This window comes from Gorilla gorilla, chromosome 4 (assembly GCF_029281585.2).
Source record: "Gorilla gorilla gorilla isolate KB3781 chromosome 4, NHGRI_mGorGor1-v2.1_pri, whole genome shotgun sequence".
Lineage (NCBI taxonomy): Eukaryota > Metazoa > Chordata > Mammalia > Primates > Hominidae > Gorilla > Gorilla gorilla.
Window position 1 is genome coordinate 42,917,805 of NC_073228.2, and position 26,489 is coordinate 42,944,293.

Consider the following 26,489-nt stretch of genomic DNA (forward strand, 5'->3'; position numbering starts at 1 on the left):
GAAATTGAATAGTGTCACTCCTGACACTGTTGATACTAGTCAGTCAACAGACACTTTCTAAAAACCGAGTTACAGGCACTGGGAAAAGAGCAGTAAATGCCTTCATGAAGCTTGTATTCCAATGTGGAAGAGAGATGATAAGCATGGAACTACGCGCAGCAGGGAATTCAGGTCCAGAGCAGGACTACGAAGAAGACAATATAGCCAGGCACGATGGCTCACGCCTGTAATCCCACTGCTTTGGGAGACCGAGGTGGGAGGATCATTTGAGCGCAGGAGTTCAAAACCAGCCTGGGCAACATGGCGAGACCACATCTCTACTAAAAATAAAAAATAAGTAACCAGGGGCCAGACACGGTGGCTCATGCCTGTAATCCCAGCACTTTGGGAGGTCAAGATGGATCACTTAAGGTCAGGAGTTCGAGACAAGCCTGGCCAACATGGTGAAACCCTGTCTCTACTAAAAATACAAAAAATTAGCTGGGTGTAGTGGTGCATGCCTGTAGTCCCAGCTACTTGGGAGGCTGAGGCAGAAGACTCGATTGAACTCGGGAGGTGGAGGTTGCAGTGAGCAGAGATCGCACAACTGCACTCCAGGCTAGGTGACAGAGTGAGACTCCATCTCAAAAAAAAAAAAAATTAACCAGGTTTGTTGGTGCATGCCTGCAGTCCCAGCTACTCACAGGCTGATGCGGGAGGATTGCTTGAGCCCAGGAGGTCAAGCCTGCAGTGAGCCATGATTGCGCCACTGCACTCCAGACTGGATGACAGAGTGAGACCCTGTCTCAAAAAAAGAAGACAACATAGAGAAACAAGAACTCCATGGTGACAGGTGGTGGAGGCCTTGCCGATCTGCTCACTCATCACCCATTCCAACCTCTGACCAACATGTAAAGGTGGGAAAACTAAAACCACTCTTCCCAGATTCCTCTTGGTTAGGGTTCTGGGCACAATTTGCATCCCACTGATCAGATATAGCACCATAAGATCTTGATGTGGAGCTGCGTAAAGTGGGGAAAGGAAGGCAGGGCACAAGCACCGTCTGTCCTGCCAGCCCTAACCCTGACAGAGGCCACGCAGTGCCAGAGCCCATGGCTGTAGTGGCCGCTTCCTCTTGCACCAGAAGCAGCAGCAGCCAGTGGGTCCCATTCTTCAGTGTGGTCTGGGAAGTCCTCTCTGGAACTCCAGCCACTCCCAAGGCTAGAAGTTAGGTTTTCTACACACCCTTCCATCCCCTCCCTCCTTGGGCTCATGTCTGACCTTGAATCTGGACAGGGGCTCCGTCAAAGGCTGAGAGCAGCCACAGTTGAGGGAATGAGGACAGGACACCAAGTGCAAAGAGGGGCTGGGAGAAGGACTCACCTCATAGACGGGGGCATCGGGTCCTTCAAACTGGAGGCCTGGAGGACACAGGGAAAAGGAAAGAAAACTGCTCATGAGAGACACCGCAGCTCCCCGCTGCTCCCGCCAACCTCGTGGACTCCTGCACATCCTTGAGAGCTCCTTCAAGTGTCACCTCCCACCCAGAGTGTTTGCTGACACGTGCGCCTCTCCCCAGGGTTCTGTTAAGTGGTGTTTCGTGGTCTTTCTCAAACCCCAACGGTTCTAAAACCTCTGATGCCCGTCCTCAGTTTTGGAGGCTGTGAATTAATTCAGTTCCTTCAGGGAATGTCTGTTACTGAAGGGGAGGAAGCAATGGATGAATAATGAATCATCTTGTATAAGGCACCTGGAGTAGCCAAACCCATAGAGACAGAAAGCAGAACGGTGGTTGCCAGGGGCCAGGGAGAGGGACAGTGGGGAATTCAGTTGGATGGGTACAGAGTTTCAGTTGGGAATGATGGAAAAGTTCTGGTGGTGACTGATGGTTGCACAACAACATGAATATACTTCATGTCACTGAAGTATACACTTTAAAATGGTTAAAATTGTTAATTTTGGCCGGGCGCAGTGGCTCAAGCCTGTAATCTCAGTGCTTTGGGAGGCCGAGGTGGGAGGATCACGAGGTCAGGAGATTGAGATCATCCTGGCTAACACGGTGAAACCTCATCTCTACTAAAAATACAAAAAAAAAATTGGCCGGGCATGGTGGCGGGCGCCTGTAGTCCCGGCTACTCGGGAGGCTGAGCAGGAGAATGGCGTGAACCCGGGAGGCGGAGCTTGCAGTGAGCCGAGATCTCGACACTGCACTCCAGCCTGGGTGACAGAGCAAGATTCTGTCTCAAAAAAAAAACAAAAACAAAAACAAAAAAAAGTTGTTGATTTTATGTTTAAATATTATATATTATAAATAATAATATATATGTTTTTATATAACATTAATATAATATATAAGTTTCTATATTTTATATATACATTTTTTTTGAGATGGAGTCTCACTCTGTCACTCAGGCTGGAGTGCAGTGGTGCAATCTCAACTCTCTGTAACCTCTACCTCCCAAGTTCAAGTGATTCTCCTGCCTCAGCCTCCCGAGTAGCTGGGACTACAGGTGTGAGCCACCACATTCGACAAATTTTCGATTTTTAGTGGAGATGGGGTTTCACCATGTTGGTCAGGCTGGTTTCAAACTCCTGACCTCAAATGATCCATCAGCCTCAGCCTCCCAAAGTGCTGGGATTACAGGTGTGAGCCACTGCACCAGTCCTTTTTTTTTTTTTTTCTTTTTTTGAGACTGAGTCTCACTCTGTCATCCAGGCTGGAGTGCAGTGGTGTGATCTCAGCTCACTGCAAACTCTGCCTCCCAGGATCAAGCAATTCTCCTGCCTCAGCCTCCCGAGTACTGGGACCACAGGCACGTACCACCATGCCTGGCTAATTTTTGTATTTTTAGTAGAGACAAGGTTTCACCATGTTGGCCAGGCTGGTTTCAAACTCCTGACCTCAAGTGATCCATCCGCCTCAGCCTCCAAAGTGGTGGGATTACAGGCATGAGCCACTGCACCCAGCCCATTATATATATTTTATCACAATAAGAAATGAATCATCCAAAATGAAAAACAGTTTTTAAGATGGCTATTCAAGAACACTAGTGCTTGACCCCAAATGCGTTTACTTTAGAATCTATCTCTGTTCTCATAGTAGGACTAATTCAAATTTGAATTCAAGTACATCCTCTCTATGTGGCCTTTAATAACTTACTAAACTCTCATCTCTGCTTCCCTGTCCCCTTTGTCCCCTGTCTGGGACCTTGCCCTTCCTTCTGTGTGAGACATGCCATCTGTTGATGTCCTGCATCCCCCTCTGTCTCAGGCAGTCATTCTCATCTCACCTGTTTGAGGTGTGGTTTGTGAAATTCAGGTATCTGTCATGCTCCTCAGTGCTGGACCTGGAGAGAGCTCGGCTGGGTCCATGAGATACGTCAGATCCCCAGGTGTCACCACACCCGGACCTTACTTGGAGGTCTTTTCTGGGGCTTGCAGGTTTCGGGGGGCTGTTTGCCTCCAGATGCCAAGAGCCCACAAGCAGAAGAAGACTTCACTGGACAGACCCACAGAATCCAACATCTCTGCACTGGGAGGGGACATCTGTGCCTGCAGGCTCATCCTTCTGGTCCCTCTGATAATATTCCACTTTATTCTGATGAGGAATGTGATGCTGAACTAGAGGGGTGTGTAAAAATCCATCATGGAGGGCAGTTTTAACCAACATAAATATTCTTTTCACAATGCACTCCCGGCCAGGCTCAGTGGCTCATGCCTGTAATCTTAGCACTTTGGGAGGCCAACGCAGGTGGATCACCTGAGGTCAGGAGTTCAAGACCAGTTTGGCCAACATGGTGAAACCCCATCTCTACTAAAAATACAAAAATTAGCCAGGTGTGGTGGTAGGCACTTGTAATCCCAACTACTTGGGAGGCTGAGGCAGGAGAATGGCTTGAACCCAGGAGGAGGAGGTTGCAGTGAGCCGAGATCACGCCATTGCACTCCAACCTGGGTGACAGAGCAAGACTCCGTCTCAAAAAAAAAAAAAGCACTCTTTACAGAGTGGCTTATGTTTTGCCTGTTCCCATGATGCTGGAGGACATTGAAAAGCCAATTATGTCCTAAGATTCTTTGAGGCACACAGATTTCTGTCCTCTCCTGTGTTATCTTGGAGCCCCAGGAGGTCACGGCTACTAAAGGAGACTCCCAGTTGTGGATACAATAAGGCTAACATGAAATGAAATCACATCAAGCCAGGCGCGGTGGCTCATGCCTGTAATCCCAGCACTTTGGGAGGCCAAGGTGAGGAGATCACTTGAGGTCAGGAATTCGAGACTAGCCTGGCCAACATGGTGAAAACCCGTCTCTACTAAAAATACAAAAAATTAGCCAGGCATGGTGGCAGACATCTGTGATCTCAGCTACTTGGGAGGCCGAGGCAGGAGGATCATTTGAACCCGGGAGGTGGAGGTTGCAGTGACCCGAGATCATGCTACTGCACTCTAGCCTGAGAGATGGAGCAAGACTCCGTCTCAATAAAATAAAATTAAAAAAAATCATATCAAGCTTCTTGCCTTGTGCTGAGTACACAGCAGGTACCAATGAATGCCTGCTCCATACTTTTATTTATTTATTTTTTATTTATTTTTGAGACAGGATCTCACTTTGTCACCCAGGCTGAAGTGCAGCGGCACAATCTCTGCTCACTGCAGCCTCGGCCTCCCAGGTTCAAGCAATCCTTCTGCTTCAACCCCACAAGTAGTTGGGACTACAGGTGCCCACCGCCACATCCAGCTAATTTTTCTATTTTTTGTAGAGACAGGGTTTTGCCATATTGCCCAGGCTGGTCTCAAACTCCTGAGCTCAAGCAGTCCACCCACCTCAGCCTCCCAGAGTGCTGGGATTATAGGCAGGCACGAGCACAGCACCCGGCCCCTTTTATGTTGTTGTTTTTTTAAGAGACAGCGGGGTCTCACTCTGTCACCCAGGCTGGAGTGTATTGGCAAGATGATAGCTCACTGCAGTCTTGAACTCCTGCTTTGGACTCCCAAAGTGCTGGAATTACAGGCATGAGCCACTGCACCCGACCTCTCCCTCCTTTTGCCTTAGAAGAGTGAGAATGTTGTCTGGGGTCTCTCAGGATGTGGATGTACTTACCTGGGATGGGAACCGTGTGCAGGGGCATCACCTCCACTCCGTGGACTGGGTACCCAAAGGGGAGGTTGGGCTGGACCAGGAGGGGCAGTGGGCGGGGCAGCCCTTCTCTGCAGGAAGGAGAACAGAAACGTCAGCAGCTGCCGTGATGCTGGTCCCTGGTTCGTTCTCAAAGTGGTGCCTGTGCACAGAGCCTTGCCCTGACAATGTGGAGAAATCAAAATTGGGTTGTCCCTGTCTCCCTCCATTCTCGTCACCTAGGCTGGAGTGCAATAGTGCGATCTCGGCTCACTGCAAGCTCCGCCTCCCGGGCTCAAGCGATTCTCCTGCCTCAGCCTACCTAGTAGCTGGGATTATAGGAGTGCGCCACCACGCCCGGCTAATTTTGTTGTATTTTTAGTAGAGACAGGGTTTCACCATGTTAGCTAGGCTGGTCTTGAACTCCTGACCTCAAGTGATCCACCTGCCTTGGCCTCCCAAAGTGCTGGGATTACAGGCGTGAGCCACCGCACCTGGCCGCATTTTTGTTTTTGAGACAGGGTTTCACTTTGTCACCCAGGCTGGAGTACAGTGGCACAATCACGGCTCGCAGCAGTCTTGACCTCCCTGGCTCAGGCAGTCCTCCCATCTCAGCCTTTTCATAGCTGGGACTACAGGTACATGCCACCAAGCCCGGCTAATTTTTAAAATTTTTTTGTAGAGATAGGGTCTCACTATGTTGCCCAGGCTGGTCTCCAACCGCTGGGCTCAAGCAATCCTCCTGCCTCAGCTGTCAGAGAAGCCAGGACTATAGGAGAGAGCCACCATGCCTGGCTAAAAAAGCATATATTTTTAAAAAAAAACCATGACCAGCATAGAAGAAGAAAATTATCAGACGGTAGGGGCCCACCCAGCTGCAGCAGCTAAACACCAAAGTCACATCTGAACTTCGTGGGAACTAGGATAAAAGCGATTGACAATCATCACATGGTCCTTAATATCCAAAGGAAGAAGTAGACCAATTCCTGAAGGGAGGTGGAACTTCTCCTACCGCTGAAATAATAAATAAACTAAATCACAAGAAAGTGTATATGGGAGTAATTGTTGTCACAATATTTTTAGAGGAAACAGAGTAACTATTTTTATGGTTTTTTTGGTTGTTGATAACGATTTTTTTTTTTTTTTTTTTTTTTTTTGTGACAGAGTCTCGCTAGGTTGCCAGGCTGGAGTTCAGTGGTGCGATCTCAGCTCACTGCAACCTCTGCCTCCTGGGTTCAAGTGATTCTCCTGCCTCAGCCTCCTTAGTAGCTGGGACTACAAGCACACACCACCATGCCCGGCTAATTTTTGTATTTTTAGTAGAGACGGGGTTTCACCATGTTGGCCAGGATGGTCTTGATCTCTTGATCTTATGATCCTCATGCCTTGGCCTCCCAAAGTGCTGGGATTACAAACGTTAGCCACCACACCCGGCCGATAACAATCTTTAGTCAAAAGCAAGCACATAGCACCATCCAGCAAGATTAGCTTTTTGAGGAACTATGGTACAATGGTTGAAATGTTAGCCTTCGGGACCAAGTTTAACCAGGAGATCATTTAATTACCTTGAAAAAAAAGATTAGACCATCATAGTGAATACTTACGGTAATATGAAAAAGGCAAAATTTTTAAATGGTAAAGAACATAAACAGGTAATTAACGGAAGAGGAAATACAAATGGCAATGAACATATGGAACATACTCAGCTTCAATCAGGGAAATGTGAATTAAAAAAACATGGAATACCTTTTTCATTAAAGTTTGAAAATTTGATGATAGCAAACGTTAGTTAGGTGTATGTAAGGTGCGACACTTACCCACTCTTCATGAAAGTGTGAGTTCACACAAGCCCTCTTGAGGGAAATTTGGCAATATCTATCAAAAATAAAAAAGGCATACCCTGGGATCTAGCAAGTAAGATGCTAGGTGAAAGGAGAAATACTTGCATGTGTAAGCAATAAGACAAGCATAAGAACGTTCATTTCAGCATTGTTTGAAATGAACATCCTTATACGTGTATTTTTCTTTTTTCTGAGATGAAGTCTCACTCACTCTGTCACCCAGGCAAGATGCAGTGGTGCGATCTCGGCTCACTGCAAACTCCACCTCCCGGGTTCAAGCGATTTTCCTGCCTCAGCCTCCTGACTAGCTGGGATTACAGGCATACACCACCATGTCCAGCTAATTTTTGTATTTTTTTTGTAGAGATGGGGTTTCACCATGTTGGCCAGGCTGGTATCGAACTCCTGGCCTCAAGTGATCCGCCCACCTCAGCCTCCCAAAGTGTTGGGATTACAGGTGTGAGCCACCGTGCCTGGCCCTTATACATGTCTTAATGAAAAAGGAAATAATGTAAATATAATGTAATATTATTGTAAATAATGTAAATGTAAAAATGAAGGTTTTTCAACAATCTAAATACCTTTCAATAGGGAAGTGGCTTAGTAAAATGCAGCATATTCATATTCATAGCTATATTGCAATTAAGAGGGATGAACTAGATATACACATAGCTCTTAAAAACATTTCATACTCCTTTCCAGTTCTGGCCCCGGACCCTGCAGCCACCGAGATGTTGATGCCTAAGAAGAACGGGAATGCATTTATCAACTCCTTTTTTTTTTTTTTTTTTTTTTTGAGACAAGGTCTCGCTCTGTCGCCAGACTGGAATTCAGTGGCACGATCTCGGCTTATTGCAACCTCCACCGCCCAGGTTCAGGCGATTCTCCTGCCTCAGCCTCCCAAGTAGCTGGGACTACAGGCACGTGCCACCACGCCCAGCTAATTTTTGTATTTTTAATAGAGACGGGGTTTCTCCATGTTGGCCAGGATGGTCTTGATCTCTTGACCTCATGATCCGCCTGCCTCGGCCTCCCAAAGTGCCGGGATTACAGGTGTGAGCCACCGCACCCGGCCCTATGAACTCCTTTTAAAGGAGGGAGTCATGGTGGCCAAGAAGGATGTCCACATGCCTAAGCACCTGGAGCTGGCAGACAAGAAGGTGCCCGACCTTCATGTCATGAAGGTTGTGCAGTCTCTCAAGTCCGGAGGCTTTGTGCAGGAACGGTTTGCCTGGAGACATTTCTACGCGTACCTTACCAACAAGGGTATCCAGTATCTCCATGATGACCTCCATCTGCCCCCAGAGATTGTGCTTGCCACCTTATGCCACAGCTGTCCAGAGACTGGCAGGTCTCTGCCTGAAGGTCTGGAGGGTGAGCCACCTGCAAGACCCACAAGTGGGGAAACCCACAGCCTGCTGCCAACAAGAAAGCCGAGGCTGAGGCTGCGTCAACAACCAAATTCCAGTAAGAGGCAGATTTGGTCGTGGATGTGGTCAGCCACCTCAGTAAAATTGGAGAGGACTTTTGTTTTGTTTTTATTTTTTTTTTTTTGAGACAGGATCTCACTCTGTCGCCCAGGCTGGAGTGCAGCGGCACGATCTTAGCTCACTGCCACTGCCACCTCCCAGGTTCAAGTGATTGCCCTGCCTCAGCCTCCTGGGTAGCTGGGATTACAGGCGCCCACCATCACGCTCGACTAATTTTTGTATTTTTAGTAGAGACAGGGTTTCACCATGTTGGCCAGGCTGGGCTTCTGACCTCAGGTGATCCACCTGCCTCAGCCTCCCAAAGTGCTAGGATTACTGGCATGAGCCACCACACCCAGACAGAGGAGTATTTTGCATTGAATAAACTTATAATCTGAAATATATATATATATAATTGAATAAAAAAACAAATTTCAGAGTGATTTGTTTTTATGGTACCAAGTACACTAAAATACACAAAAAACCAACAGTATATGTTTATATAGATATATATACACACACACACATATATATATAACATACATGTATGTAACAGTATTTAAAAATAGTGTGGAATAATACATACCGAATTCATAATGGCAGACTCCTTAGCTAGGTTTACAAGGGAACCTATCATTTAAGAAAGGGACGAGAATAGCAGTGGTAGTGGTCAGGGGAGTGGGTTAAAATGGACTTTTTCTGGCCAGGCATGGTGGCTCACGCCTGTATTCCTAGCACTCTGGGAGGCTGAGACAGCTGGATTGCTTGAGCTCAGGAGTTTGAGACAAGCCTGAGCAACATGGCAAAACCCCATATCTACAAAAGAACACAAAAATTAGCCAGGCATGGTAGCATGCACCTGTAGTCCCAGCTATTTGGGAGGCTGAGGTGGGAGGATCCCTTGAGCCCAGAAGGTGGAGGTTGCAGTGGGTAGAGATTGCACCACTGCACTCCAGCCTGGGCAGCAGAGCCAGACCTTGTCTCAAAAAAAAAAAAAAAAGAAAGAAAGAAAGAAAAGAAAAGAGTAAAGAAAAAGAAAACAAGAAAAGAAGAGGAAAAAAATGAACTTTTTCTTAGAGGAGCATTACACGTGCTGCTTTTTAATGGAAGTATAATGTAGCACTAACACACAGGATCAGATTGACCAATCAGCCTCAGCTGAGTCAGAGATCTCATCCAGTATCAAGCTCTACTTGTAATTTCAAGGATACAGACAAGAGGCACAAACATCCTCTTAATTAGTCATCCTTCCACATCAGTCATGCATTCTCCGGAGGATAACAGATGTGGTCTCCAAATGCAATTTTGCCAGATTACCTCATCCAACATGTAACGAAGAATGTAAATTATGAAACATCTCCTGTATATACTCCAGAGATTTATATAGCTTATGTGACATTGGCCAGGGAGCAAATGATTCTGGGTTATTTATCATATGTAATTTCATTAGCTGAAGACATCCTGCAAGAGCAGTGCCAACCTTCAGGGAATCCCTAATCTAAGGAAGGAGAGAGAGTCCAGCCTCAGAAGTACCAGTCTAAGGGAGGAGACATAGCCCTTGTAATCATGAACCTTCCAGTCTGATGGAGGACTGTTTAGCTCTCATAGAGGCCTTGGACTGATGGGAAAACTACAGTCTCACCTTAAGGAGCCCGCAATCAGGCAGGAATGTTTAGACACATGGCTTAGCTAGAATTTGAGGATCCCTATGGAGCAGTCAGCAATGGAAATTAAGAAAAGACAGTGTTGGGCCAGGCATGGTGGCTCACGCCTGTAATCCCAGCACTTTGGGAGGCCAAGATGGGTGGATCACTTGAGGCTAGGAGTTCAAAACCAGCCTCGGCAACTGGGGAAACCCCTTCTCCATAAAAAATACAAAAATTAACAGGGAGTGGTGGCATGCACCTTTAATCCCAACTACTCGGGTGGCTAAGCCAGAAGAATTGCTTGAGCCTGGGAGGTGGAGGTTGCAGTTAGCTGAGATCGTGCCATTGCGCTCCAGTCTGGGCAACAAGAACAAAACTCCATCTTGAAAAAAAAGAAGAAGAAGTGCGGCAGTAGATTCATGCTCATGGAATTCACTGGTCTTACCATGTTCCCCATCATCCTGAAGCAGCTGGATTGATAGAACGGTGGAATGCCTTTTGAAGTCACAATTATAATGCCAACTAGGTGACAATACTTTGCAGGGCTGAGGCAAAGTTCTCCAGAAGGCCATGTATGCTCTGAATCAGTGTCCAATATATGGTACTGATTCTCCCATGGCCAGGATTCACGGGTCCAGGAATCAAAGAGGGGAAGTAGCACTACTCACCATCACCCCTAGTGATCCACTAGCAAAATTTTTGCTTCCTGTTCCCGCAACAGTATGTTCTGCTGGCCTAGAGGTCTTAGTTCCAGAGGGAGGAACGCTGCCACCAGTATACACAACAACGATTCCATTAAAGTGGAAGTTAATATTGCCACCTGGACACTTTGGACTCCTCCTACCTTTATGTCAACAGGCTAAGAAGGAAGTTACTGTGTTAGCTGGGGTGATTGACCCGGGCTATCAAGATAAAATCAGTCTACTATTCCACAATGGAGGTAAGGAAGAGTGCACATGGAATACAGGAGATCCATTAGGGTGTCTCTTAGTATTACCATGCCCTGTGATTAAGGTCAATGGGAAACTACAATAGCCCAATCCAGGCAGGACTACAAATGACCCAGACCCTTCAGGAATGAAGGTTTGGGTCACTCCACCAGGAAAAAAAACATTACCTGCTGAGGTGCTTGCTGAAGGCAAGGGGAATACAGAATGGGTAGTAAAAGAAGATAATCAATACCAGCTACGACTGTATGACCAGCTGCAGAAATGAGGACTGTAATTGTCATGAGTATTTCCTCTTTCTTTTGTTAAAAACATGTTTGTGCATATACACACTTGTACTAAGAAAATATCTTCATTTTATTTCCTTTTCCTTTACCATGTGACGTAAGATTTATTGACTTCATATCAGCATCTAAGTATTGTTAACTTTATGTAATAGTATTTGGGTTGGGGATTGGTGCGTTTCTGGTCGTACAAAAGATAGTTGTATTATGTTAGGCATAATTATAACCTTATTATTGTCTTTATTTGAAGATTATGTATGATCTCAGGAGATGTGTATGGGTTCAAGTTGACAAGGGGTGGACTTGTGCTGGTTAATACTAAATGTCAATTCGATTGGATTGAAGGATGCAATATTGATCCAGGGTGTGTCTGTGAGGGTGTTGCCAAAGGAGACTGATATTTGACTCAGTGGGCTGGGGAAGGCAGACTCACCCTTAATTGGGTGGGGACCATCTAATCAGACGCCATCGAATATAAAGCAGACAGAAAAACTTGAAGCGATGAGACGAGCCTAGCCTCCCAGCCTACATCTTTCTCCCGTGCTGGGTGCTTCCTGCCCTCGAACACTGGACTCCAACTTCTTCAGTTTTGGAACTTGGACTGGCTCTCTTTGCTCCTCAGCTTGCAGACAGCCTGTTGTGGGACCTTGTGATCATGTAAGTTAATACTTAATAAATTCTCTCACTCGCTTTCTCTCTCTCTCCCCGCTGTTAGTTCTGTCCCTCTAAGAAAACCCTGACTAATACATGGGGTTTCACCATGTTGGCTAGGCTGGTCTCAAACTCCTGACCTCAGGTGATCTTCCTGTCTTGGCCTCCCAAAGTGCTGGTATTACAGGCGTGAGCCACCATGCCCAACTGGAGCTAGGTGTTATTAGCATCCCCATTTTACAGAGATTAAGCAGCTTGCCCAAGATCACCTAGCTGGCAGATAGAGGATGCAGGACCTGAATGCAGCCAGTCAGCTTCCCACGGCAGCACTGTTAACTACCAAGACCAGTTGCTCCTCACATAGCTAGGTGCACCAGGGTTGAAATCCATGCCAGCATCACCTGTGTATTCCACTGGCTGTCCAGCTTTCAACACCTCCTGATGGAGACGGTGCCTCCATCTGTCTTCTGGGGAGCCTTCCACTTGCATGTAATTTGGAGGGTAGTGGCTACTATGGTTTGAATGTGTTCCCCAAATTTCATGTGTTAGAAACTTAATTCCCAAATTCATATGTTGTTTGGAGGTAGGGGCCTTTAGGAAGTAATTAGGATAAGGTCATCAGGTAGGGACCCCATGATGGGACTGGTGGTTTTTGTTGTTGTTGTTGTTGTTTTTGTTTTGAGATGGAGTCTCACTCTGTCACCCAGACTGGAGTGAGTGCAGCGGTCCGATCTCAGCTCACTGCAACCTCCACCTCCCAGGTTCAAGTGAGTCTCCTGCCTCAGCCTCCTGAGTAGCTGGGACTACAGGCACTCACCACCACAGCCTGGCTAATTTTTATATTTTTAGTAGAGATGGAGTTTCGCCATGTTACCCAGGCTGGTCTCAAACTCCTGACCTCAGGTGATTCACCTGTCTTGGCCTCCCAAAGTGCTGAAATTACAGGCGTGAGCCACCATGCCCAACCAAGGGACTGGTAGTTTTATAAGAAGAAGAGGAAGAGAGACCTCAGCTGATGCATGTGCTCTTGCCCTGTCAATATGTGGTACCCTCCACCATGTTATGATGTAGCAAGAAGCCTTCACCAGATGCCACCACCATGCCGTTAGACTTCTCAGCCTCCAGAATCGTAAGCTAAATAAACTTACCTTTTCTTTATAAATTACCCAGTCTGCAGTATTCTGCTATAGTAACAGAAAACGGACTAAGACAGTGGCTAGCTTCAAAAGTCAAACCTGGAGGGGTCTGATGCACCCTTTCCCTTCCTTTTGATTCATGAGTTAGGCTCAGTTAATTGAGCACTAAGGCAGTAACCTGGGGACAGTTCATTGCAGAAGCAACAACAATATGGGGACCAGATGGCCCTGGAGCCTGACCAGTTCTTCAGTGCTCCGTTAGTTCTTACCTGATTTCCTAGCCTGGACATCCTACCACCTATGGATTTGGTAAGGCCCCAGCATCCTTCTAACAAATTCCCTTTTGATACAAGCCAGGCAGAATCAAGTTCAGCCCTTTTCTTGTTTTTTTTTTGTTGTTGTTGTTGTTTTGTTTTGTTTTTGTTGTTGCTGTTGTTTGTTTGTTTGTTTTTTCTCTTTTCTTTTTTTTGAGATGGAGTCTTGCTCTGTTGCTCAGGCTGGAGGGCAGTGGCACAATCTCAGCTCACTACAACCTCCACCTCCTGGGTTCAAGTGATTCTCCTGCCTCAGCCTCCCAAGTAGCTGGGATTACAAGCGTGCGCCACCATGCCTAGCTAATTTTTGTATTTTTAGTAGAGATGGGGTTTCACCATGTTGGCCAGGCTGGTCTCGAACTCCTGACCTCAAGTGATCTGCCCACCTCAGTCTCCCAAAGTGTTGGGATTACAGGCATGAGCCACCGCGCCCAGCCAAATTCTGCCTTTTTCAACCAACAATCCTGGTTGATACACCTGAGTGTTGACACCCCTTATAATTTAAAACAAAGGGATACACTCCTTGCATATAGCACAGGGTAGTATGCTCTCAACATATAAATGAATAAAATAGGGCACCTTGGTGATGACTACAAAATCACCTGCTATGATGGCCTGGGTGCATGGAGGATGTACCACCAGATGTTTCAAACTATCTCCATTCCTTTTGTTTTTTTTGTTTTTGTTTTTGTTTTTGCTTTTGTTGGAGACACAGTTTCAATCTGTTGCCCAAGCTGGAGTGCAGTGGTGTGATCCTGGCTCATTGCAGCTTCAACTTCCTGGGCTCAAGTGATCCTCTCACTTCAGCCTCTTGAGTAGCTGGGACTACAGGCATGTACCATCATGCCTGGCTAATTTTAAAAATTTTTTGTAGAGATGGGGGTCTCACTATATTGCCCAAGCTGGTCTCAAACTCCTGGGCTCAAGCTATCCTCCCATCTTGACCTCCCAAAGTGCTAGAATGACAGACATGTGTCACCAATCCCAGCTTTTTGTTGTTGTTGTTGTTATGAAATGTTTTGTACATACAAAGTTTTGTAAATCTTCATTTAAGGATGATTTCCTCGATTCCTTCTTTTTGTTTCCTTCCTAATAGTTCCTCCCAGGGACCCTTGCAAGAGAGAGAATTCCTTCCTGCTTTTTCTCTTAAGATTCACACCCTCAGGACATAGGGAGAGCTTTTGTTCCATCTCAGAACCCAAGGGCCTTCATGACCTGCATTACCTCCTCTGAAAGTGTTCAAATTCAGCCTGTCTCCTCGCTTTCACCGCTGGGAGGTCGCTCTGGCCATAGGCATCCTGAAAGTTGTAACCTCCCTGCTCTTTGTTGGCTTCACATTTGCACTGATTTTTCGGGAACAGCCTGAAACAAGCAAGAGGACTGTAAACATGGATTGGGTGGGTAGGCTGGTGGGTGAGAGGAAACCGGAGTCCTAATCCAGTGTGTAGTTTATCCTGAAAATCTTCTTTCCTACACCCAACTGTTCTGAGATGATGAGACCCTGGAGTCCCCTGCACTGGCCCGTCACAGAGACAAGGGGACAAAGGGAGGGAAGCAGGGACAGAAGAAGGCTGAAGACTTTTCCTCTCTTGAATTGTCCCCTGCACCTAACTTCTTTAAATCTGAGAGCCACGTGACTGTCAGTTGTATCTCACCCCACCATAAAAGGAGGGCAGAGAGACAGAGAAGCAGCATCTTTTCTGCAGTTTTGATTAAAAAAAACTACATGCTCTCCAAAGTTTTAAGGGATTTTGCTGGATGCTATAGAGAACATAGACTGGATCGTACAGACCAAGCCCTATCCTGGCTTGCAGTCACTTGTGCATTCAGCACAGGTTTAGGAAAGCAAGGGAACCATCTGTACAATGGGCACAGTAGGGCATGGTACTTGAGGAGGAGCAAGGAAGATGTGTGCATTAAGGTGAAAGAAAGAACACTCAGTCTCTCACCAGATTCCATCGTAGGAAAAGAGGTTCCTGAGACGTTCCTCAGGCAGAAGCTTCAGCTTCTGGACACCTGGAGCAGGACTTGGGAGTTCTGGCTTGGGGCTGCTGAACACTGCTTGAAGGAACATGCTTCCGAACATAAATCCAACAATGCCAAGTACCAGGATTATGACCAATATCTTGAGGAGCCACAGGAATCTCGAGCTGTTGGGACACAAAAGAACAGATTATGTTAAAATATTTTTTATTGATTATGTAATGTATATGAGACTGATAATTTCAGGAAAAATGTAAGCTAAGCACATAGCTTATATTGGTCACTAAAATCGGTTTCTGATAAACAGAGGAGGAAAGAATCAAGTTGCAACAAAGGGACTTAGAAAAATTACAAATAAAAGGATGGCAAAAAAATCCAGAAAAAAAAAAGGTTAGAGGCTGGGCACGGTGGCTCACACCTGTAATCCCAGCATTTTGGGAGGCCGAGGCAGGCGGATCACGAGGTCAAGAAATCAAGACCATCCTGGCCAACATGGTGAAACCCAGCCTCTACTAAAAATACAAAAATTAGCTGGGCATGGTGGCGTGTGCCTGTAGTGCCAGCTACTTGGGAGGCTGAGACAGGAGAATCGCTTGAACCCGGGAGGCAGAGGTTGCAGTGAGCCAAGATCACGCCACTGCACTCCAGCCTGGTGACAGAGTGAGACTCCTCAAAAAAAAAAAAAAAAAAAGGTTAGTAATGTTAATGTCAGCATAGCTAAATTCAAGGCAATAAAAAAGAGTATTAAATAGGACAGAAAGACCACTTATAGTGACCAAATTCATGATACCAAAACAGATAGCCGTGAACTTTATCCACTAATAATAGCATTAAAGTATACAAAGTAAAAAATGGCAGGATATGAAAGAAGGATTAGAAATACAAAGATAGTTAGAGATGCTGACATGTCTCACTTGATCAAGTCTCAAAAATATTTTAAAGTAGCAGAACAACAAAATGATATAATTTGTATTCTGTTAAAGAGCTCTTAAAACATTTATAAAAATTGGCCACATATGCCGGGTGTGGTGGCTCATGCCTGTAATCCCAGCACTTCAGGAGGCCAAGGCGGGTGGATCACGAGGTCAGGAGATCGAGACCATCCTGGCTAACACGGTGAAACCCCATCTCTACTAAAAATACAAAAAATTAGTAGGGTGTTGTGGCGGACGCCTGTAGTCCCAGCTACTCAGGAGGCTGAGGCAGGAGAATGGTGTGAACCTGGGAGGCGGAGGTCGCAGTGAGCTGAGATCACGCCACTGCACTCCAGCCTGGGCAACAGAGAGAGATTCTGTCTCAAAAAAAAAAAAGAAAGAAAATCCTGTTTTGCTTTTATTCACGTGGTTATTATATTGAATTTATAAATTAATATAGGGCAAAGTTACATCTCTGCAAAATTGAGCTATTCTAGTCAAGAATAAAAAGAAGGTATCTCAATCTATTCATATATATTTCCCTAATACAGTGGTAATTTGAGACTCTGTCTCAAAAAAAAAAAGTTGGCCACATATTAGGACACAAAGAAAACTGTAATAAAGTAGAAATCGTTCAGATCATACATTCTGACAATGCAATTCGAATGTAACCTGGCCGGGCATAGTGGCTCATGCCCATAATCTGAGCACTTTGGGAGACCTAGGCAGGAGGATCACTTGAAGCCAGGAGTTCAGGACCGTCCTGGGCAACAAAACAAGACCCTGTATCTACAAAAAATTGAAAAATAGCCAAGCACCGTGGCATGTGCCTATAGTCCTAACTACTCAGGAGGCTAAGGCAGGAGAATCCCTTGAGCCCAGGAGTTCAAGGCTGTAGTGAGCTATGATCGCACTACTGCATTACAGCCTGGGCAACTGAGACCCCATCTCTAAAAACATAATAGGCTGGGCATGGTGTCTCATGCCTGTAATCCCAGCACTTTGGGGGGCCGAGGCAGGCGGATCGCTTGAGCTCAGGAGTTTGAGACCAGCAACATGGTGAATGTCTCTACTGAAAAAAAAAAAATAGCTGGGCGTGGTGGCCCAGGCCTGTGGTCCCAGCTACTTGGGAGGCTGAGGTGGGACGATCACTTGAGCCTGGAGGGCGAAGGATATAGTGAGTCAAAACTGCACCACTGCACTCCAGCCTCGGTGTCAGAGGGAGACTCTGTCTCCAAAAAAAAAACAAAAACGCCCACTGCTATTATCTAACATTGTCATGGAAGTGCTAATCAATGCAGTAAGATTAGCTTATGGAATAAAAACATAAATAACGAAAAGGGAAATAAAAAGTATTATTTACAGATGAAATGATTACATATTCAGAAAACTAAAATGTATGAGGTGAGAAGCTATTAGTAAGATTTTAATAGGGTACCTGGTGACAAAAGATAGTAAAAAAATTAATAATAATAATTGTCTAATGACCACTTAGTATGTTCTAGACCCCCTGCCAAGAGCTTTGTGTGCATTATCTCATTTAATCCTCACAACAGCATAACAAGAGAAGTTTTATTTTTTGTTTTTCTTTTGTTGTTGTTTGTTTTGTTTTGTTTGAGACAGAGTCTCGCTTTGTCACCCAGGCTGGAGTGCAGTGGCACAATCTCAGCTCACTGCAACCTCCACCTCCTGGGTTCAAATGATTCTCCTGCCTCAGCCTCCTGAATAGCTGGGATTACAGGCGCCCACCACCACACCCGGCTATTTTTTGTATTTTTAGTGGAGACGGGGTTTCACCATGTTGGCCAGGCTGGTCTCAAACTCCTGACCTCAGGTGATCTGCCTGCCTCGGCCTCCCAAACTGATGGGATTACACGCATGAGCCACCAAGGCTGGCCGAGAGAAGTTTGATTACTCCACGCAATGATCAGATGAGATAGCTGAAGCTAAATAGGAAAAGTAACTTGCTTTCTCGGTTATGACAGATGCAGAATTCAAAAGCAGACCACACTTTTAACCACTACCCTACAAAGGTTTCTATAAGCCAACAAGTCAGAAAACATAATGAAAGCAGAAATCTGCTTCAAATTAACAACATAACACAAAATGACCCAGGCAGGCAGATACTTAAGAAGAAACATGTGGGACTTATGTGGCAGACTCTTAGGTGGCCCATATGATCTTGATCTCTTGGGCGCTTAGCAAAAGATTCTTGGTTTTTAGCATTTAAGATGTGCCTATGGTTGGTACCAACCGACATTTCCTGAAATCATGCAGTCTTGAGTTATAAATCTTTAAGTCTATTGCCATGCTAGAATCTTATTAATATATAGGAAATTTAGAGAGATTAAGTGCCTAAATGGCCTGCCCAATACTTGTATATTTTTAGTATCACACAGAACTAAAATCCCCGGAACTAGGAACACTCTAGACCTTACATGGTTTATTCCTCCTGTCATTTCAAACATTGAAAGTGGGGCCTATCTGATTATTTGCCTGCTCACTTTATGTTTATATCTACTGCATTTGTACCAATATACATCAGGTTTGTGCAACCACTGATTTTTGTTGGATTTTAATCAGGTCTCACAGTGATCATTTAACATCTTCCTCTAAGTCTCATCTTGTGCTGTTATGGATTTTCATTTTGAAAATCTACACTGTATGGAAGCACATGTCTTTAATATCTCCAGACATTACATTTCATCGAATGCTTAAATTTTAGTGGGTAACTTAACAGGGGCCTCCCTGTTAAGTTCTGAAAAAGAATGGGAGGGAACAATTAAATATTTTTGGTAAAATGTGTTTTTTGTCTTGTGCAGAATATGTAGAACATACATTTTAATTTAGTAAATCCATTTTAAAAGGAAACGATGCTCTGTTATCACACTGCCTTGGTCTGTTTTGTACAGTTTTGTGCTGCTATAACAGAATACCTGAGACTGGGTAATTTACAGGGAACAGAAGTTTATGTTCTGAAGGCTGGCAAATCCAAGATCCAGGGGCCACATCTGGGGACCTTCTTGCTGCATCATCCCATGGTGGAAGGTGGAAAAACAAGCGAGTGCATGTGAGAGACACAGCAAGAGGGGGCTGAATTTGTCCTTTTATGAGGAATCCACTCCTACTATAACGAACCCACTCCCATGATAATGGCATTAATCCATTCATGAGCGCAGAGCCCTTCCGGCCTCATCACCTTTTATAAGGCCCCATTTCTTAACATTGTCTAATTGGGGATGAAGTTTCCAACACATGAACTCTGAGGGGCACATTCAAACCATATTATATAACTAAAGCAATTTTTAATCATAAAATTTCTGAACAGCTTGTAATTTTTAAAATACCTATTGGAAGTTGTTTACAGTTATTTTGTTTAAGTGTGAATTTTTTCCTTTTCTTGCCAATCTCTCTTTGGGGAAAAAAAAGTGGGTTTCTGGTAATGAACTGAGCAGACATCTGATATATTACATGCCTTTTAAGCTGTGTAACTTAATATTTGTATACTTGATAATTTGTTTTACTATGTAATTGATAAAATTGTGATGTGTATTGATATTAGTTTAATGTGTAAGAATGTATGCTTGTAGTTCTCTGGGAGAAACAATTTGCCAAGTGTTCACCAGCTTGTAAAACTCTAATGTGAGGCTGGGCCCGGTGGCTCACGCCTGTAATCCCAGCACTTTGGGAGGCCGAGGCAGGCAGATCACCTGAGGTCAGGAGTTCGAGACCAGCATGGCCAACATGGTGAAACCCCGTCTCCACTAAAAACACAAAAATTAGCTGAGTGTAGTGGCAGGCACCTGTAATCCCAGCTACTTGGAAGGCTGAGGTATAAGAATCACTTGAACCCAGGAGGTGGAGGTTGCAGTGGGCTGAGATCGTGCCACTGTGCTCCAGCCTGGGTGACAAGAGGGAAACTCCATCTCAAAAATAAATAAATAAATAAATAAATAAACTCTAATGTGAGAGCTTAAACATCTAAGTAAATAAAGTCACCTTTTAAAAAATCAAATTACTGAATATACATAAAATATAAAATATGCACCCTTAAAAAATTAAAACTTTATTGGATTGTATGCCTGAAATGACACACATCAAGTTCTTAATTGTGATCTGCACTATTAAATGAACATGTTTCTATAGTCTCTCTTTTTTCTTTCTTTTTTAGTAATGATCAAGAATTAATTTTGTCACTGAACAAATAAAGAATTAAGCAAATTACCACTGTATTAGGGAAATATATATATGAATAGATTGAGATACCTTCTTTTTATTCTTGACTAGAATAGCTCAATTTTGTAGAGATGTAACTTTGCTCTATAGTAATTTATAAATTTAATATAATAACCACATGAATAAAAGCAAAACAGGATTTTCTTTTTCTTTTTTTTTTTTTTTTGATCCAGAGTCTCGCTCTGTCGCCCAGGCTGGAGTGCAGTGGCGTGATCTCAGCTCACTGCGAGCTCCACCTCCCAGGTTCACGCCATTCTCCTGCCTCAGCCTCCCAAGTAGCTGGGACTACAGGCACGCACCTCCACACCTGGCTAATTTTTATTTTATTTTATTTTATTTTTGTATTTTTAGTAGAGACGGAGTTTCGCCGTGTTAGCCAGGATGGTCTAGATCTCCTGACCTCGTGATCCGCCTGCCTCGGCCTCCCAAAATGCTGGGATTACAGGCGTGAGCCACCATGCCCGGCCAGGATTTTCCTTTTTTAGAGCCAGGCTCTCACTATGTTGCCCTGGCTGGTCCCAAACTCCTGGGCTCAAGTAATCCTCCTGTCTCAGCTTTCTGAGTAGCTGGGACTATAGGCACACACCACAGAGGCTAGCAGAACAGATTTTTTATTGGTCAAAATGACTCTAAAATTTATTAGAAGTAACACATGAGAATAGCAAGGAAGATATTAAAAATAAGAAGGATGGGCCGGGCGCGGTGGCTCACGCCTGTAATCCCAGCACTTTGGGAGGCCGAGGGGGGCAGATCATGAGATCAGGAGATCAAGACCATCCTAGCTAACATGGTGAAACTCCATCTTAGGCAGGCATGGTGGCACGCACCTGTAGAGGCAGGAGAATCGCTTGAACCTGGGAGGCGGAGGATGCAAAGTGAAACTGTCAAAAAAAAAAAAAAAAAAAGAAGGATAGCTATATTACTACTAAAGAGCAAAGTTATGATAAGGCCACAGTTATTAAAAGCATGTTACCAATTCAGGAATAAGCAAATAAGTGAATGGAACAAACCGAAGCTCAGAAATACTCTGTGTGTGTGTGTGTAATTTGAGTTTGCACTATCTTTGTCACATATTTCTGTAACATCTTAACTTCTAAATTTTCTAAAATGGTACCCAGAAAAATAAATACATTTAAACTATTCGAGTTATAGAAACTGTCTTAATCCATTTTGTGCTGCCATTACAAAATACCACAGGTATACCACAGAGTAATTTATACAGAAAAATTTATTGGGCTCACGGTCCTGAACACTAGGAAGTCCAAGGGCATGGTTACACAGTTTCAGCTAGATAGCAGAAATGCCTTTCAGTGTTTTGTAACATTGTAGGATGAACATAGTTACAATAATATATAGTATCAGGCTGGGCACTGTGGCTCATGTCTGTACTCCCAGCACTTTGGGAGGCCGAGGCGGGTGGATCATTTGAGGTCAGGAGTTCAGGACTAGCTTGGCCAACATGATGAGACCCTGTCTCTACTAAAAATACAAAAGAAATTAGCAGGGCGTGGTGGCGTGCGCCTGTAATTTCGGCTACTCTGGAGGCTGAGGCAGGGGAATTGCTTGAACCATGGAGGTGGAGGTTGCAGTGAGCCGAGATTGCGCCACTGCACTCCAGCCTGGGCTACAGAGCTAGACTCTGTCTAAAAAAAATAAAATAAAATAACAAAAATTAGTTGGGCATGGTGGCGCGCGTGCGCACGCCTGTAATCCCAGCTACTCGGGAGGCTGAGGTGGAAGAATCACTTGAGCTCGGGAGGGAAAGATTGCAGTGAGCCGAGATCGCATCACTGCACTCCAGCCTGGGTGATGGAGCAAGACTGCATCTCAAAATAATGATAATAATATAGTTTCAAATAGCTAGGAGGAAGATATTGAATGTTTGCTCCCAACACAAAGAAATGATAAACGTTTGAGAAGACGTATATGCTAATTATCCTGATCTTATCACTATGCTATGTGTTTATCACTACATGTATCAAAATATCACTATGTACCTCATGAATATGTACGATTATTATTTGTCAATTAAAAAGAAACTGCAGACCTTTTATGCATGATTCCACAGGTGGAGGAAAAGTCAAACTTGCCGAGGATTTGCCAGCTTTAAATTTATCCGCATCAGTATCAGGCCTCCCAGCTTCCTCCTTTTCAGTCACCCATGAAGGAATGTGGAGTGGGGGAAGTTGGGGAAGGGGAACGCTGGAATGAAAGCCTTAGCCAAGGACGTGGATGGATGCAAAGCTGCCTTCCTTTCCCCCATTCCGCCAATCCTCTATTCAACGTGTGTTGCTGCTTTTTGTTTGTTTGTTTGTTTTGTTTATTTGTTTTTGAGACAGAGTCTCCCTCTGTCGCCCAGGCTGGAGTGCAATGGAGCAATCTCGGCTCACTGCAACCTCTGCTTCCAGGTTCAAGTCATTCTCCTGCTTCGGCCTCCCAAGTAGCTGGGATTACAGGCACTTGCCACCACACCCGGCTAATTTTTGTATTTTTAGTAAAGACGGGGTTTCACCATGTTGGCCAGGCTGGTCTTGAACCCCTGACCTCAAGTGATCCGCCCACCTCGGCCTCACAAAGTGCTGGGATTACAGGTGAGAGCCACTGCGCCCGGCCAGACGTGTTCTTTTTCATGCTTACAAGATGTCATGTCACAAACATGTTATTGCATTTTTGTGAGATGACTTCTTTGTCAATGTTTAGCGATTGTTTTAGAGTTTTGGAAAATACAAACAAAATAAACTTTGCGGATAAAAGAATACCAGATGTATGTCTGATCCTTCTTCGTAGCTTATAAAAATTAATTTAGACTTTCAAATGTACTTTACCCCGTTAATTATTATATCACTCCGTAGAGGCTCTTTAGCACGCGGGGCCACACAACCGCAGCTCACTCTGCCCTGCGGTGGGCGCCTGGATTTGAAAACCGACTTTTCCCTGACTCCGCGCGGACTGTGGAGGAGACCAAGCCGCCGGGCTCCCCGACTGTCCACAGCCCGCAGTCCCCGCGCCCGGGCACCCACATACCCCTGACGGCGGCTCCTCCCGTGGGCAGCAAACGGGCCCTAGGCTGGGTCAGCGCCTCTGAGTTCCAAGCAGAGAGCCCCGAAGCCCGCACTCCCGAGCCGATTCCCACACTCGGGCGTCCCCGAGACACATTCCCGGCCGCGAGAGGCCACCTCCACGTGGAATTTTCCCACGGAAAAGCCAGCGCTCCCCATTCCTGGGGGTGCAGAGTTCGTTCCGCACGCGCCGTCACCTCGCCTCTGCAGCCACCTATGCGGGGAACCAGTTGGACTTAAGACTCCAACCGCCCGCTCCCTGGCTCCGGCGTCTGCGTCCCCAGCACCTGCCGGCTCTGCAGACGCCAGAAAGGACCCGCGGCGCTCCCGGCTCCCGAAGTTTCACCTCTCGCTCTGCTCTGCCCCGGGGACACTCACCCGCCCGAAGTCATCCCGAATCCCGCCGCCCTCAGACTGCCGGATGTCGCGGAGCCTAGCAGCCAGGCCGCCGACTGCCCCGCCCTGGCACCGACCCGGGCAAATTCTCGGCGAGTAGGGCAGGTGCAGGACGCTTGGGAAGGCCCCCGCCCTTCTCTCCTGACCGCCCCCACACCAGCAGCGCCCCCACCTCTACCCTGGACCTTTCTCCTCCGCTGCAGGTGATCGGGCTTCTCTCTCCCGCTTAAAGAAAAACACAATCCCCGCGTCCACCCCTAGTCTATCACCGCGGTCCCTACCGTTCCTTCCTCGCTATGCTGTGTCCCCGTGCCCTCCAACCTCGCGGCCTTGACCCACCCGCAGCTCATGCTGGGGGTCCCTAAATTCGGCCTTGGTCCCACCTCCACCCTCCACTTCACCACGCACTCCACACCTACTGTCCTGGCAAAAGACCCCAGGAACTGGAAAGCTGGGGTGTGGCTGAATCCTTCTAATGGGCAGGGACCCGTGCGGCCACATAACGCCTGTGTGCCTGGAAGAAAGAGTCTGTTGAACTTCAGATGAAATTAGATTTGCAGGACCTTTTTCATAAGCCAGGCTCAGTGTTTCCCATGGCTCCTCTCACACATGATTATATTGTATTCTAATGACCCAGCTGCCACAAATACAAGAATTTATTTTTTGAAACTGTCACCCAGCCTGGAGTGCAATAGTGTAATCATAGCTCATAGCCTCGACCTCCAGCGCTCAAATGATTCTCCCACCTCAGCCATCCGAGTAGCTAGGACTACAGGCACCCACGACCGCACCTGGCTAATTAAAAAATAATAATAATAATTTGTAGAGAGGAGGTCTCACTCTGTTGCCCAGGCTGGCCTTGAAGTCCTAAGCTCAAGCAATCGTCCTGTCTCGGCCTCCCAAAGTGCTAGGATTACGGGTGTGAGCCACCACGATCGGCAAGAATCTTTAAATATGGCGTGCAAAATGCATGCAAAATGGGGCCGGGTGCAGTGTCTCATGTGTGTAATCCCAGCACTTTGGGAAACTGAGGCAAGTGGATCACTTGAGGCCAGGAGTTTGAGACCAGCCTGGGCAACATAGTGAAACCCCATCTCTACTAAAAATACAAAAATTAGCCCGGGGTGATTGCACACACCTGTAATCCCAGCTACTTAGGAGGCTAAGGCACGAGAACACGAGAATCTCTTGAACCCAGGTGGCAGAGGTTGCAGTGAGCCGGGATCATGGCACTGCACTCCAGTCTGGGTGACAGAGAGTGACTCCATCTCAAAAAAAGAAAAAAAAAGAAAAATGGCCAGTGCTTTTTTTTTTTTTTTTTTCGGAGTCTGGGAAAGTGAGTCTTGGAAAAGAGTAGAAGGAAATGCCAGTGTGATCTACAACTTTGATGCAGGTGAGTCCCAAGTTCAGGTCTGAGCTCCTTGGCAGCCAGCAGAGAAAGGGAGTCTCTCAGAAGGGAGTTTTCATGTAACAAATGCAGATAACTATTTTCTAGCTCCAGACTGGAAAAGAGATCCTCTTTGACAAGACCAATCAGAAAAGTGTTGTACTGACTACGTGCATGTAGAGGGGTAAAAAAAGACATTTGTATAACACCTCCTTGCTTACAAAGAGCTTCCATATTCATTCCTGTCCTTCATTCAGCTCTTGTAATAACACTGTCAGGCACTTCTCAGATGTGAAGACTGAGCCTATAAGATCTTTCATGACTCATTCAAGCTTATGTGGCCAGTAATGGGGCTAGGATTTTCACCTAGGAGTTGTGTCTCTAAAGCCAGTGCTGGCTCCCTCAAACCCCCTGTATCACCAGCTGTTCTGTGAAAGGGTTGTATACACAAAGAGACCCCCAAATTCTGAAGAAGATGAGAAACCAAAGGAGGAGGCAGACAAATCCAGTTTGTTGGTATTGGGTGATTTATTAAGGGAACTTAGAAGTGTGGTCCTGGACACCACAAGGCAGGTAGATGTCTATACTACAACCCCTCAACCCAGAGCATATATCTTGGGCAAAAAGCATATGTACCCTAGAAGGAATACATAGGGGCTACAGGCAGAAACTATGGTTTCTGCAACAATAAGAAGGAAACTTACAATGACTAAGTGTTCATACACAAAGAGTAATACATCAACTAGACATTTTTTTCTTTGAAGATGGAGTCTCACTCTATTGCCCAAGCTGGAGTGCAGTGGTGTGATCTTGGCTCACTGCAACCTCTGCCTCCTGGGTTCAAGCAATTCTCCTGCCCCTGCCTCCTGAGTAGCTGGGATTATAGGCATGCACCACCACACCTGGCTAATTTTGTATTTTTAGTAGAGACGAGGGTTTCACCATGTTGGTCAGGCTGGTCTTGAACTCCTGACCTCAGGTGATCCACCCACCTCAGCCTCCCAAAGTGCTGGGATTACAGGCATTAGCCACTGGGCCTGGCCCAACTAGACATTTTAGAGGCACTCCTGGGACTTGGGGTTAACCAGGCAGATTCGCATTCGAAATAAAGTGGCTCTTTTCCCCACACCAG

General features: G+C 45.7%; 1 protein-coding gene and 1 pseudogene across 2 annotated transcripts in view; one reads left to right on the top strand and one right to left on the bottom strand.

Annotated features, from left to right (window-relative positions):
- B4GALNT2 (beta-1,4-N-acetyl-galactosaminyltransferase 2 (SID blood group)) overlaps positions 1-24,302 on the bottom strand; it is a 43,263-nt gene extending 18,961 nt beyond the window's left edge. Inside the window, exons 1-5 of one of the 2 annotated variants that reach the window (XM_004041413.5) lie at positions 24,252-24,302; positions 15,332-15,532; positions 14,607-14,744; positions 5,080-5,186; positions 1,363-1,400 (exon numbers count right to left, since the gene is read on the bottom strand). In XM_004041413.5, the coding sequence (XP_004041461.2) occupies positions 1,363-1,400; positions 5,080-5,186; positions 14,607-14,744; positions 15,332-15,468 (420 nt within the window). In that variant the 5' untranslated portion in view covers positions 15,469-15,532; positions 24,252-24,302. Of the gene's footprint in view, positions 1-1,362; positions 1,401-5,079; positions 5,187-14,606; positions 14,745-15,331; positions 15,533-23,952; positions 23,991-24,251 lie in introns of those variants that run through there. The other variant, XM_004041414.5, reaches the window with a different exon arrangement.
- Positions 7,667-8,447, top strand: LOC109026805 (small ribosomal subunit protein eS10-like; annotated as a pseudogene).
- Positions 24,303-26,489: the final 2,187 nt, after the last annotated feature.